Below are 13663 nucleotides of genomic sequence, written 5' to 3'. Positions count from 1 at the left end.
GCGGTCTTACTCACATAAGAAGCCCAAATAAATACTTCATTAGCTTCCAAAACATCTTTATTGCATAGAATGTCAATGAAATGGCCATGCTGTTTTAATTTAGAGTCAGAAAACAAATTCCCCTTAAACCTCCTGTCTTGTATTTTGGTATTCATATTTCCATTGGATGGATTTTTTTTTTTTTAGTTAGTTTTTTGGAAATGAGGGTTACCTTCTAAAATATCATGGATTTGTATGTATTTATTTTCATTTAACTTGCATTATTATAGATCTTAGTGTTCTAAAAAAGTTGGGTTCTATTATTTTGTATTTTAGAGAATACTGTTTTTGATCCTGAATTTCCTGTACATTAGCAGTAATAGTGAAGCATGCAGTAGATCTGTTCAGGAGCACTATAAATGTAAAGGCGTACATTTGACAGTCTTGACGTGTTTTCATAACTTAAATAATTCTGTCCTCTTTTGGTGATAGTTTAAGCAGAAGATGAAGTGATTTAATTACTATCATTTTTTTTTAACTAAAGAAAGGCATTGTTTCTGTATTGTAGCACTTTTCTAGACCCTGAAACTCGAAGAGCAATGGGAGAACAAGCAGTAGCTCTTGCTAAAGCAGTAAAATATTCATCTGCTGGAACAGTAGAATTCCTTGTGGACTCCAGTAAGAATTTCTACTTCTTGGAAATGAATACTAGACTTCAGGTAAGAAAAACAGCTCTACAGATTCAGAAATGTGTTATTTAAAAAAACAGAACATAACCTCCTTCCATACTTAGGGGTCTGCTCCTGCAAAGAATTAGACATAACTAACTTGACGTGTGTGAGCACTTCCCACTGAACTTAAAAGATCTACTCACTTAAATAAGCCTGCATATACAAGACTGCAGCAGTGAGCCCTTGCACAGCGCTCAAGTAAGCATTTGGAGCTTTTTGCTCTTTGTTACACTTGACCTAAAGACCTTGCAAGAGGTCACTGTTAAGTGCCACTGTGTGTTCACAGTAAGTGGCTAGCCACTGTGCTCTGATGCTTTTCCCCACTGGTCCCTGAAGTTTCTTTTTTATACTTTGATGATTGCTTGCTGAGTTTCTCTAGGAGGGTGATTAACACTATGTGTATATATTAGCAATGAAAACACTAGCAATCTGCATATGATTGAAATTGTGACTGGAATGCAACTGTGTAAAAAAACCACGCTGTTATGGTGTAGGATTTTTGTAACAACTCACGTAGTCAACAGTAGATGTTGTAATGTACACTTCAAATGAATGGACGAAGTGTTTTATTGAAAACCCCCTCTACCTCTTATTTGACTGCTATAATGCATTTCTGGTCATAGTGTAAGAAAGCAGGTGCATAACTTAGTCTGGATATCATTCTCAAAGGTAAGAAGAAAGTTCAACTTGTAAGCAAGTAAATTCCATCATCTTTATCCTCCTTTTCTAACTTTGTTATATATGCCAGAAAGACTGGAATGGGGAATCAAGCAATAGCTTCATATTAGCTTCATATTCTGTTTTAGCTACGTTTAGGTGGGTCTGTGTCCTGCTTGCTGCTTGTACATGTGGACAGTGATAAAGCATAAAGAGATTCTGACATCTTTGCATGACTTTGTGTAACGGCTGGGTAAATTTATGCTTTGGATAAAGAAGTGAGAGAGGATTTGGGATACAAAGGGGCAGCAGGGAAGATTTCCCCGTACCAGGGAAGACTGCTGTTAAAATTTGCCTTGCCTCGTTTTTGGAATTAATCATGGCAGTTATATGTCAGATGCTTTTGCTAGGGGTTTGCTAGGCACAATCTGGTCTACCTTAGATTCGGTTAGAGAGGGTGATGGCTAATGGCAATGTATAGTTCATTAAAATATTACAAAGAGTTTCTGTCTCTTTGATATTCTTTACACTTTTCCCATTCTTGTAGTTTTTGAGAGAACACTTTTTAGTGATTTTCCATGTTCTTGTTTATGTAGAAGAAAATTAATTTATGGCTTTTTGCATAACCCACCAGAAGTTCCAAACCATTTCCTTGCTGTAGTGTATTATTGTCCATCAATTCCTAAATGGAATTAGGGATGGAGTATCCTTGGAGTTGATTCTTTTTATTATTTGTTTTTAAGATGTTATCTTTGCTGTGTTGTGGTGTCTTCCTTCCCCCTGCAATGCACAGTGGTAAGTGTTCGAAGTCCCAAACCTCAAACTTGCTTAATTGTAGAGGTCTCCACATACACAGTAAGAAAGCTTTACAATTCCATCTTTAAAGACTCCTTTTGAAATATAGCCTAAGCAGTTTGGCAGTCCCTTATAACAGCAGACTCATTCTTTCCAACTCTTAAAGAAATTTACTAATCTTAAATTACAGTACTTGTGTAGGTATTCTCTAATTCCTCTATCCTGACTGTGTAGTGTCTCTAATTAGCATTTCAGCTTGAGGCTGGACAGTAGTAATTTTCTCTGATTCTTCCCCAGGCTTACCCAATTGATCTTTCACTTCTCCCAGGTCTCAAGTTTTACTTTCTGTTCAGCTAACAGTTATGCAACTAACATCTCGTTCTTTCTCCCTTCTATTAAGAGCCAAACATAGAAACTTCAATGAAGCTTGTCCGGATTTAACTTCAGAACCAGGAGAGTCTCTAGATGTCCCTGTATTTAGCCTTTTCCTTTTGCGTCTCCTAACTGTGAACACTGGCTAACAGGCTCGCTTCCCTTGTTTTGGCTGAATCCTCCACAGCTGAAAGAATGTTCCTAAATGATGGACATCTGATCCATAAATGATGCTTATAAGCTTTTTGTTAGTGTGCATTACAGACAGCTACCTGTCAGCATAATCAGAATGTGTCCACTAAATTATACTATTTCCTGCATCTGTTTTAACATTTGCCAATCTTTAGCTAGACTACTGTAGCCTTTTTACTTTAGATACAGACTTTTGTGTAAAGCTAACTAAACCATGTCCAATACTTTGCAGTGCCTGCTGATTTCTCCCCTCCCTCCTTTTGGTGTATCTGTCCAGATAGCTTCCAGTGTTTTTTGTAAAGTGTTTCGCAGTAATTGAGAGTTGTATTATTATTTGGCTGTATTTTTGGGGAACTCTTTGGGAATATACCATTTCTGCTATGTAGTTCAGCAAAAAAGTGTAAGTAGCACCTTACAGGAAGCTTATATTTTGTTTAATTTTTGTTTTAAGTGTTGTTGCAATACAATATGAAGTTAGAAAGTGAAAAAAGTTGGTGAATCAGCTCCATTGTCTCTTGTATGCTACACAAATCTGTTACAGATGTTTCACTCCCTCCAAGTGATTCAGCTAGAATGATTTATTCTGTGCTGTTGGCAGTGTACTTTGTTGTATCTGCTGCTCTGCCATCTTTCAGAGGCTAGCTGATAAGTATGAAACGTGAGATTGAATAATTGCATAGCAAAACTAGTTATTCTTGCTTTTCACAAGAAAACATAGAAATGGCTGCCCTAGCAGCTACAAGAGAACTTCTGTATGTTGTCATTTAGGGCGCTTTTGGAGTGGTTTTTAGGCAGCTTACCACTGTTAGGATCACTGAGGCACACCAGATGTTGAATACCTGATTCCTTATAGCTGTGCATGCTGGGGTGTGCTTCGTGTTACTTAGTTGTCATCAGCCTAATCAAAGGCAGTCAGAATCCAAAATAGCCAAACATGAGCTTTGAAATAAATAAAAAGTTCTTCACCCCTTAGACTGGTAGCCTTTCTAACTTCCAAATTGCGTCAAAGTCTCCGTATCATGCTACCACCAGAAAAGCCGGTGTTCACCAGAAAAGCCGGTGTTCACCAGAAAAGCCGGTGTTCACCAGAAAAGCCTCTTCTGCTTTTCACTAGAAGATTAGAAATGTTCCTCTTTGACTTTATGGGAAGAGAGTCTACAGTCTGTAAATAAAGAATATCTGTTAACATGGGTGTGCGGTGTGGCTAAGCTGCTTACACATAAATCAATAGGTGACAGCAAAGGGAAAATATCACATATTCTAGAAGTTTGTAGTACCTTGAAAGGAGAAGCATCTCTTGTTGTCTTGAGGACAACTGAGAAAAGTGTTGATGAGCAGTATGAAGAGACAACTTACCCTGAATACAGTTTGTACGCCTGTGTCTCGGGTCTGCTCCCAACCTTCTGCTTCCCCCATGCGTTGTGTGATCCAAATAACTATTGAGCACTCCCTTCCTCCTCAAAACATGACCAAATTTGCTTAGAGTAATCTGATTGAAAAGATCGTTTGTATAGACTGTATTCAGCACAGGGGAGTTGAGGAATATGGTAATTTGAGTAGCAGTGTGTTTTCTCTTAATGTGACAGTTTGAATATTTTTGTCATAACTTCTTAGGGATTAAAAGTTAATTTTTATCTTTGTAAAAGATTTATTGAAAGCAAATGGCATATCTATGTTTTTATTTTACAGTTAACTGTAGAGAGAGTATTTATTTTATGTAAATGTTTTCAAGTTCTCTTAAAGTCACTTGATTCTAAAGCATAAGGTGAATGTAAATAAACTTCTGCACACCCATAAAACATTATCCAGCATGAAGATTTTTGTTCATTACTTTCAGTGTTTTCCTCAGGTTGTACTGATCTCTGGAAAATGTTATATTCCAGGGCTTTGTCTTTGTACAAAACTGGCTGTGCCTGATGTAAAAGACAGGAAGGATTTTTATATGCAACATGCCTGTTTCTACCTCCTTTTTCATCTATTTGTCTACTCGTGAAGGTATAAAAAGCATGGTTGGGAAATGTCTAGAAATACGTAGAAATGCTGTTGGTGATTGTCTGGAGCTCCACTGCTTATAAACTGCTGGTTCTAACAGTCTCTTAATGGTATCTGTATTCTGTTGCACATCATTAGGCAGCACCTGCTACACGTTTGCTCAGTGAAGGAGAGAAGTGCTGGAAAATATTGCAGCTGCACTATATAAACAGTAGCAGTAACATATAAATAGCGAAGTGGTGAGCTGAGTCTGGATTGCCAGCTAAAACCACAGAGAGGTGGTCACTGTGGCATCCGTAGCAGACCCGTGGGACAGCAAGAGGTGGTTTTGTTGTCTTGGTGTGCGTAACTGCCTGGAGGATGAATTGTGATAGGTGGGCAGGAGTACGGGAGCAGTCAGGAAAAAGGGGCTGTCAGGAGTCAGAGGAGTAGGTTTCTGCGAAGTCTGAATGGCAGGATTTCAAAGCAAAGTCTCAAGCGACTGTTTCTGCTGTTTGCTGAGACTCTTCATATTTCTTAATACTGGAATCTTGTTTTACTGTGACACTTTGCTTCAGTCATTTTAAATAGACTAACGAACAGTGTCAGATGGTAAAGACTTTCAATTGCTGCTAACCTGGGCTGAATTTGAACTACTGACCTAAAGGTGAAAGGTCTCTTATCCCATTACCAATCCCCTAAGCCCACCAGAATCCATTCTGCACACAGTTTATACCAGCTGTTCATGGCCATTTTTAGAACTGAAAGAAAAGGTGATTTTGCTGCCAAACAACACTTCTTCACACAAGAGGGTCAGCCGACAACAGTTAACCAGATTTTTGCCACATTCTTGCCTCCTAATGCAACTTCCATTATGTAGCTACTGGTTGTCTGCTTTTCAGGCTTCCTAAAAGAACTACAGAAAAGCATTGCTAATTGTTGTTGACAGAAGAGAACGACATTGTTTGTGTAAGTCATTGAATCTGAAAGATGCCATTAACAGTGCTGCCAGGGCATGGAGTGATATCTTAGCGACAAGGTTACCGCATAACTATCATAGAATACTAATAAAATCGTAGAGAAAAAGGAGGTTTCCCTTCATTCTTAATACGTAGAGAAACAAACAATCGTTCTTCAAAGGGTACGTTAGTTTCTTTCCTTTGGTGAATTTGATGTAAAGAAAACCCAAGAATGGCTGCAGTGTGACCAGAGCCACCTTGAATGAAGTAGTCCGAGAGAGCTTTAATAGTGCTTCTAAATATAGAGAAAGCAGGAATTATATCTTTTAGCAAAGAAAGTGTAGGCATTGTGGGTGCAAGTTTCTTTATTTTCTTACGTGGAATATGTAGTGGAAAGAAAATTGTGTAGAATTACTGAGATTGCGAGATTTTTTTTTTTTTTTTTAAGTGCGGGATGTTAATTGAGAAAGTTATGTTGAAATTGTGAGATAACTTACTGATATCAAGTGTGTGCTGTTTGTTTAAAACACAGAAAAGACAGATTCAGTATTCATAGGCTAAGCGGTTTCTTACCTGTGTCTGTCCAGTACAATAAAGAAACAAATCCTATCCTCGCAAAGCAAAATTGACAAAACTGAATCAATGGTTATTGGAAGATAACTTCCTCACAGGAAGCTATCTTAGATTAAATATTTTTCAAAGTAGTTATATGCTGTTGTTAAAAAATTAGTTGGCATTAGATGTCTGTGCATTAGATTTTATTTCTGCAACATCTTACATAGGAAACAATAAAAAGTCTACCTGAGCATCTTAGTTTATGGAAATTTTTGTAGTTCTGGTTGCACTCAGTTCTTCAATCACATACTAATAAATGAGAAAATAAGCAGTATTCATATTATGTACTATGCCTATAGAAAAAGACAACATAGGAGGTTGTCTCTTAAGTATTCCTGTGTGCTTTCCATTCATTCTGTATGTTAGTCCAAACATTGCCTGTTCTCCAGCAGCCTTTCTGAAAAGCTGTTTTTTACTATGTGCCCCCAAGCCCCACGTACATAGCTGTTGTGAACTATTTTGCGGAAAGATGTGACCCCAGGGTGCTCCTGCTTATAGTAGTCAGGAAGCTGGCATACCTGAAGAGCAGAACATGTGTGCGCCTCTGCTGTTCAGATCTGCGAAATAGAAACCAGGCTTACTGAAATAAAAGGAGACTGAGGAGCATCTGTAAGTTGATGGGTTTGGGTGACTTGATACTGGATTTGGCTGCTGCAGAAAAGCCCGTGGGATTCCAGGTGAATTGTGTTTCCTGGAAACTGAGGTGTATGTTGAAAGTTAGTTTTAAGATTATTTATCTGAATGTAAAGGAGTATATGACACCAACTAGGGACTTACAGTAGTAAGGGTGACATAGGCTGTAGTTTTAAATCTGCTGAAATTTAGATTTTCTTGGCCGCTGTGGTCTGCTTGAATGCTCCAACTGGTGTGTGAGTAACTTGATGCCTTATGCACACAGGGGCAAGAGAGCAATCTGTGAGAATATCCAGAAGTGTTTGCTGTTAAATCTGAGTACCTTGATGGTCTTGAGAAAAATGTGTCCTGAAATTATTCCCCTGAATATAAGGGGAGCAGTCATCACTAATTGAACTCAACTCCAATTGTTCATAAAAATTGAGTGACTGTTTTTTGTAGCTGTGGATGAACCCCAGTATGGTAAAGCTTTAAGACAGTTGGCAGTCACAGAACAGGATGAGAGTCAGCAGCCTCTCCATACTGGAACAGATGCTAACTGGACTGCAGTGTTGGCAGGTGCCTCTAGCTCTTTTGTATGTTCTTCACCATCTATAAACTGGGTCTTAGTTGTCATTTTCTTACAGGCTTTGCCACCAGCATTGCTTGCTGTATAAGCTGAAAGAGGTTAGGGAAGCAAAAACACTTGTAGTACTCACAGGTAAGCTTATTTCTGTGAGGTGTCTGAAGAAGAGTAGATCCGGTATGAAGGGGAAGCATTTACCTTTACCCTGTATGGATGTTGCTGGTCATAACAGCTGTGGCTTTATGGACTTGAAAGCAGAAACATCAGTGGCATTTTTTCAGAGAAAGAGGTGTGTGTGTGTGTATCACAAAGTGGGGAGTAACATTTTTTTAAAGGAGGTATGTATGGTACTTAAGTGCATTGAAATGATGATTTGTTATAAATTGTTTATGACCAGACTTGGTATAAGTAAAGGAACTGGTACTAAAGGTGGTCCTTCCGACAGCTAACTAATTGAGAGTTATCGCTGATCAATTTTTCTGCTTGTCCTGTTGAGAAAAAAGTACAGCTGCCTTGATATAGCTATGATCTGTAGATTGCTTGCTGCAGACATGTCTGGTTTTGCCCTTTGTATTAAGGACAGAGATAATGTGTGAATTTACCCACTATAATATAACCGTACCACCATTGGCTCTTACCTTATCGACTGGGGCTTCACTGGTAAGATCTCAGATCAGCCGACTACAAAATCTGAGTATGGCCCAAAGCTAGAAGAGTTGATCAATTGAGTGTGATTCAGCTCTGTGAGCATACTTGCATTCATTTCTTTAAAAATGTAGTCCTTGACCTTACTTACCATTTTATGGGTGCTAAGGCTGTTGAAGGAGAAGAGGTATAGCATAAAATTAATAGAAGAAAATACAAAAGGTACGTAAAACAAGGGTGACACATGAAGTAGAAGGCTGAAAAGTGAGGAAAATGTTTAAAGCCTAGTTTTTAATATTAGTCAAATAGCTGTGACAGTTATTCTGGGGCTTTCATAAGTAGGGAATGATGATGCCTGTGTTTTCTTTTTTGGGAGGGGAGGGAGAAGAGTGGTCTAATTTCTTCACTTCTACTCCCATCTTTCCTTGCTTTGTAAAAGATTAGAGCTTTAATTTCAGATCCTGCATGTATCCCTCTGTGGGTGGATTCTTGCACCTCCAGAAGCTCGTTGCAGGGTGCTTGTTGAACCAGGGTATGGCATTACTGCTTTGTTAACATCTATGTACTGTATGCTGAAGCATGTTCTGTATAATGCTAAAAATACTGACCCCCTCCTGCCCTCCCCTTGCTGAAAGAAAACTGCAAATGCTAAAACAAGTGCAGTTTGAGCTGCGCACCTCACTGAGAGGTTAGTTACAAATAAGTGAACTAGCATTTCAAGGTTAAAATTTTCTACCCCATTTTGGTGATCTGATGGTCTTAATGTATACTGAAATGCATTTTAAGTATATTTGGTACCCCAAAGTTAGCGAGATGAGTGGTACTGTCTATATTATGCCTAAACAGCACTAGCTGAAGCACGGTCCTAAAAGAATGCAGAACAACTTCTCCCCACCCCAAAAGAACCCTCAAAAATTTTTCCTCGTCATATTTTCTGAATGCTGTTTTGTGTGCAGACACAAAGGGAGTATTTTGAAGAAACAGAAGAAAATATTGACCAAGTCAAAGATCTGTATTGAAGAATGGATTAAATAAATGTTTGTGAGTCGTAAGAACCAAACAACAAAAATATTTTTCTATCCAGAAACATTCCATCCTATTTTGATCATCAACAATAAAGCAGAAAACAACACTGAAGCCGTTGAACCTGGAATGCCAATTGCAATCCAAGAAAAATGAGAGTATAACTAAATAATGCAAAAGTCTTTGAAAAAAAAAATCCCATTGTATTTTAATTAGCTGGAATATTCGAATTCCAAATATGTTCTAAACTCCAAGGTAATTTTTTTAAAACTTAAATTCCAAAATAAGTAAATAAGTTCTGTTGTCCAAATATGAATGTGTGCTAAGTAACTTTCTATTAAAATTTAGGGAGCTTTAATAGAAACTTCAAGTCTTAATAGAAATTGAATTGCTTCAATTTAACACTGCAGGGTAGACACTGAGATGTTTCCTAGATTTTCCAAATACTGTTATTAAGCTTGACGTACTGGAGAATATCATGTGTTGGGTAGAATCAAGATTGAATCCCAAAGGTACATCCTTAAACTGTATAATCAGATTCCCATTTCAATGTCACTTTTATCCTTCAAAGAATAGGTGCTTGTTTCAGTGATGATTTGTCATTAAAATTATGTCAAAACGTCTTAAACTGTTGTTGAAACTCTAAACAAACTCACAGCATACACAGGGCTAATTATGGATGCCATCTGTTTATTTTTACCAAGTTTTTTTCTTAAAGACCAAAGCATCTTCCTGTTCTGATAAACCACAAGATTATTATAATGACTAAATGTTTTCCTTAATACTAGTGTAGCTGAAGGAAGAAAGGCAAGTGGTTTGGTCACTGACCTTTTCCTGTGTCACAGAATGTACATAATATGACATCTCATGATAGAGAAACCATTGTGAAGTGCGTTTTCTTAAGGTATTTTGGCCCTTGGGACAAAAATATTTTATAATAAAAATGGCAGTTCTGTCGTAATTTCTATATGGAAAAATCTTACAGCTGTCTTTGTGTGAAGAACAAAATTTTAGCGTGCCTGTCTTACTTCACCTGTATGGTGCGCCCTCCTGTCTTGGGGCGCTTTTTTACTGTACTATGTCTAATTAAAGAGGTTTTTTTAAAGTTAATAAACGTGTCCATTTATATCCCCCTTTCAAGGAAGAAAGCATCTATGTGCATATGCGCGCACATGTGTGCATGCTTGTAAGCACATGCCGGGGTTAGTGTGAACGACGGGTATTCCCATGGCAGCATCATCCAAAGCCGTTAGCAGCAATTTGCTGAGAGCTGCAGAGTGACTCTGCTGGTCCAGCCCAGCTATTGTGCATGCTAAGCACTAAACAGATAAGTCTGGAGGTGGGGGGGAGGAATTGAAGGATCCATCTGCTCATTTCTGCTACACTGCGCTGATGCAAGATTACGCTAATCTGGTTGCTTGTCAGGACAGGTTAGTGAAAGCAGGCGAATGGGTGAGATTTAGGGTAGGCTAGTTCTATGGAAAATTGTAAAGCGGCTCCTGTACGTGCCATGTTAAGTGTAGCAGAATGGGTTGATTATCAGCTACTTTGAGATTTTCAGCTTAAATATATTTATGGCTACAGTGCAAGTCTTTTCAAAACAAAATCAAATGGGAAAATCTTCTGAACAAAGAAAAATTAACACATTGTCACCAGGTGCGTTTGAATTGTAAAAATAAGTGGAAAAAACCCCAAACTCTCCTAGGTGTTCTCTATAGTTTCCCTTTTGTGTGGTGCTCCTAGTTACTGGAATCTGCTAATGGTTTTATTTTGTTGGGGTTTCCCTGCAAACAAGGTGGTTGCTGGAGTTTGTCAAGTAGAATTTTTCTGGGGACAAAGACCAAGATGGGAATGTGTTCTTTGTTCTTTGGCTGGTCAAATTTCTTGTTTATCTGTGTTTGTTTATGGTGAGTGTGGGTTTTTTTGTTTTGTTTTGTGGGTTGTTTTTTTTTTTTTTACCTACTGACTGACAGTTCTTGACCTTGCAGGTTGAACATCCCGTCACAGAATGCATTACCGGCCTGGACTTAGTCCAAGAAATGATCCGTGTTGCTAAGGGTTACCCTCTCAGGCACAAACAGGCTGATATTCCCATCAACGGCTGGGCGGTTGAATGTCGAGTTTATGCTGAGGTAAATAAGTGGTAATGGGGAGGAGGGTAGGTGGTTGAATTGTGGAGTAATAATACCCAGGTGTGGATAGATGCCAAGGTGAAGTCAAGGAATATCATGTGAAAGTCATGATTTAGAGTATGTAACACAAATGTTTAATGAGCTTTTGCAGAATTGTAGAATTTTTCTTTTAAATTCAAAATACAGTATGGATTTCAGCATACCTTTTTCTGAAAATCAAAATTAAAAGTGATAAAAAGAAAAAAAAAGAGGTTTGTTTCTAAGGTCATTTGCTGTGTTTCCTTCACGTTTAACGATGTGGTGCCAGAGTTGTTTGCTACAGTTAACTAGTGTTTCCAGGTTTCTTAACTTGTGTACTTGAAACTTACTGTCTTCAAAAGACAGTTGAAATCCAATGGCTTGCAGAATTTTTGTTGTTGTAACAAAACATTTTAATAGGTTGCTGAAAAAGCAAGTTATATATCTTCTGAAACTATAATTTCTAGGACAAACTTTTAAAGTGCATTCCAAACCAATAACTTTATAACTACAGTACGACTCTCTAGCTCACCTTAATGCTTCCTAAAATATAAACCTCATTTTCAAGCATGTTTAGGACATCTCAAGGCAATGTCTTTTTGCTGTCACTTTTGATACATGGAAATCAAGATTTGTTAACAAAAAAATGATGCTTTGGTTCCTTCATTTTATTTTAGGAACATTTGAGGTAACCATGCATTTCAAAAATGATTCAGCACCTGCAGATGTTTTTTCCCTCGCTTAACTATTGCAGCTTTTGTGACCCAGGACATGTTAATTTATGTTGGTTTTTTCATTCTCTTCATTACATGCACACAATCTTCAACTTGCTCTACTGATCGCAAGTTTTAGGAACTATTTCAATAAAGAATAAATATTTGCCCTGTGATTGGCATGGAAGCTATTCTGAGTATGCGTAGGCTTTACCCTGGAGTAACTGATGCTTGGGGTTTTTTTTGGTAAACTTGCTTCACATTTATAAGTAATGGATCCAACCACGTTACCATGCATTTGGTATTCTATAGGCCATATATTTATTTGCTGTCCTATTAAGTTTATATTGGTATTGCATTATATAGATTTCCAAAGGCATAAAGGTCAGTTTGATTTCTTAAGATAATGGAATTTCTAACTGCCTTTTGTATCTTTGAATTTTTTTCCTTATACTCTCTTCTCAACTCCTCCCTTCTGAGTACTTTCCCATCCTTCTTCCAAGGCACAGTGTGAAAAATGAAAATGTCATCTTTGTATATTTTGATAGTGTACTGTAGCTGTGTGCAGAGCACTTCTTTCCTGCTTTTTTACTGCAATGGAAGAGTTCTTTATTTGGAGTCACAGGGGTTGGTGGATGAAGAAATGTACTTCAACACAAGTAATTCTGGGGAAGAAAACAAAGTTACTCCAGCAGTGGTTTCTGTTAGACTTCAAGCTATTTAATATTATTTTCTCTGCATCTGTAAAGGCTTAATGCTTTCCCATGTTGAATTTTATTTCAGGACCCCTACAAATCTTTTGGCCTGCCATCCATTGGTAAACTCTCTCAGTATCAGGAACCATTGCACGTGCCAAGTGTAAGTAACTTGGTTCTGCTTTTCTTATGTGCTGAGTGTCTGTTTTATGGACAAAGACTATAAGTACTCAGCAGCTTTGTAAATAAGGCCTTTTTTCCAGCTTTTTGGCGGGGAGGGAGGGACAGAACATGGTAATATTTATTTGTGCTACCTGAAAAAGTGTTTAAAAATGTACAGTTCCAAACTGGATTTAAAATGATCAAATTGTGTATAACAAGAAACCATTATATGTTGAAATATTTTGTCATGTTCTATAATTTTAAGCTTAAGTTCTTCAAACACAGCTTAAGTAAAAATACTGCAGTGATTAGAAAGGACAGTGAAATGTTGAGTCAGCTCTTTAACCACAGAGAACTGGGGACACCGGTGAGAAACTGCCAGTGCTTTCTGTTTAGCTGTGTAGACTTTAAAGAGGAAATTTGTTACTGTGATTATTACATGTTTCAGGATACAGTCTAACTAAATAGAACGGCTGTTTAACAAACAGTATTTTCTGCTATGCGTAAAGAACGAGGACACCGCCTTTCTGTAAAACCAAGATAGTCTAAGTCATAAGTGCACATATACCTGACACTGTGTCAGTTAGTGGAATGGCAAGGCTGTACCATCTGTGAATGCGATTATTCAGTCTGGTTGCTTGCACGGAAAATAGTGAAAGATTACAGGAGGAATCTTAAATGTGGAGATGTTATTGGATATATGATTTATTTCGCTTCTTAAATTGTTTTTGCCCGTGTACTTTCCGAAGGGACCTGACCCTTTCTGGTCTTTAAGGCTTCATGCTGTGTTCAAAGCCTGAAAGCAG

At 37.8% G+C, this 13663-nt stretch overlaps 1 protein-coding gene across 1 annotated transcript in view; it reads left to right on the top strand.

Moving 5' to 3' along the window:
• The window catches only part of PCCA (propionyl-CoA carboxylase subunit alpha), a 296132-nt gene that overhangs the window by 114511 nt on the left and 167958 nt on the right, over positions 1-13663 (top strand). The window contains exons 12-14 of the mRNA XM_082498677.1: positions 548-698; positions 11126-11269; positions 12784-12858. Of these exons, the coding sequence (XP_082354803.1) occupies positions 548-698; positions 11126-11269; positions 12784-12858 (370 nt within the window). The remainder of the gene's footprint in view (positions 1-547; positions 699-11125; positions 11270-12783; positions 12859-13663) is intronic.

The sequence above is a fragment of the Vanellus vanellus genome, assembly GCF_965231255.1.
Source record: "Vanellus vanellus genome assembly, chromosome: 1".
In the NCBI taxonomy this organism is placed as follows: domain Eukaryota; kingdom Metazoa; phylum Chordata; class Aves; order Charadriiformes; family Charadriidae; genus Vanellus; species Vanellus vanellus.
Note: the sequence above shows the minus strand (reverse complement) of the source record. Positions and strands in the feature narration are given on the sequence as shown.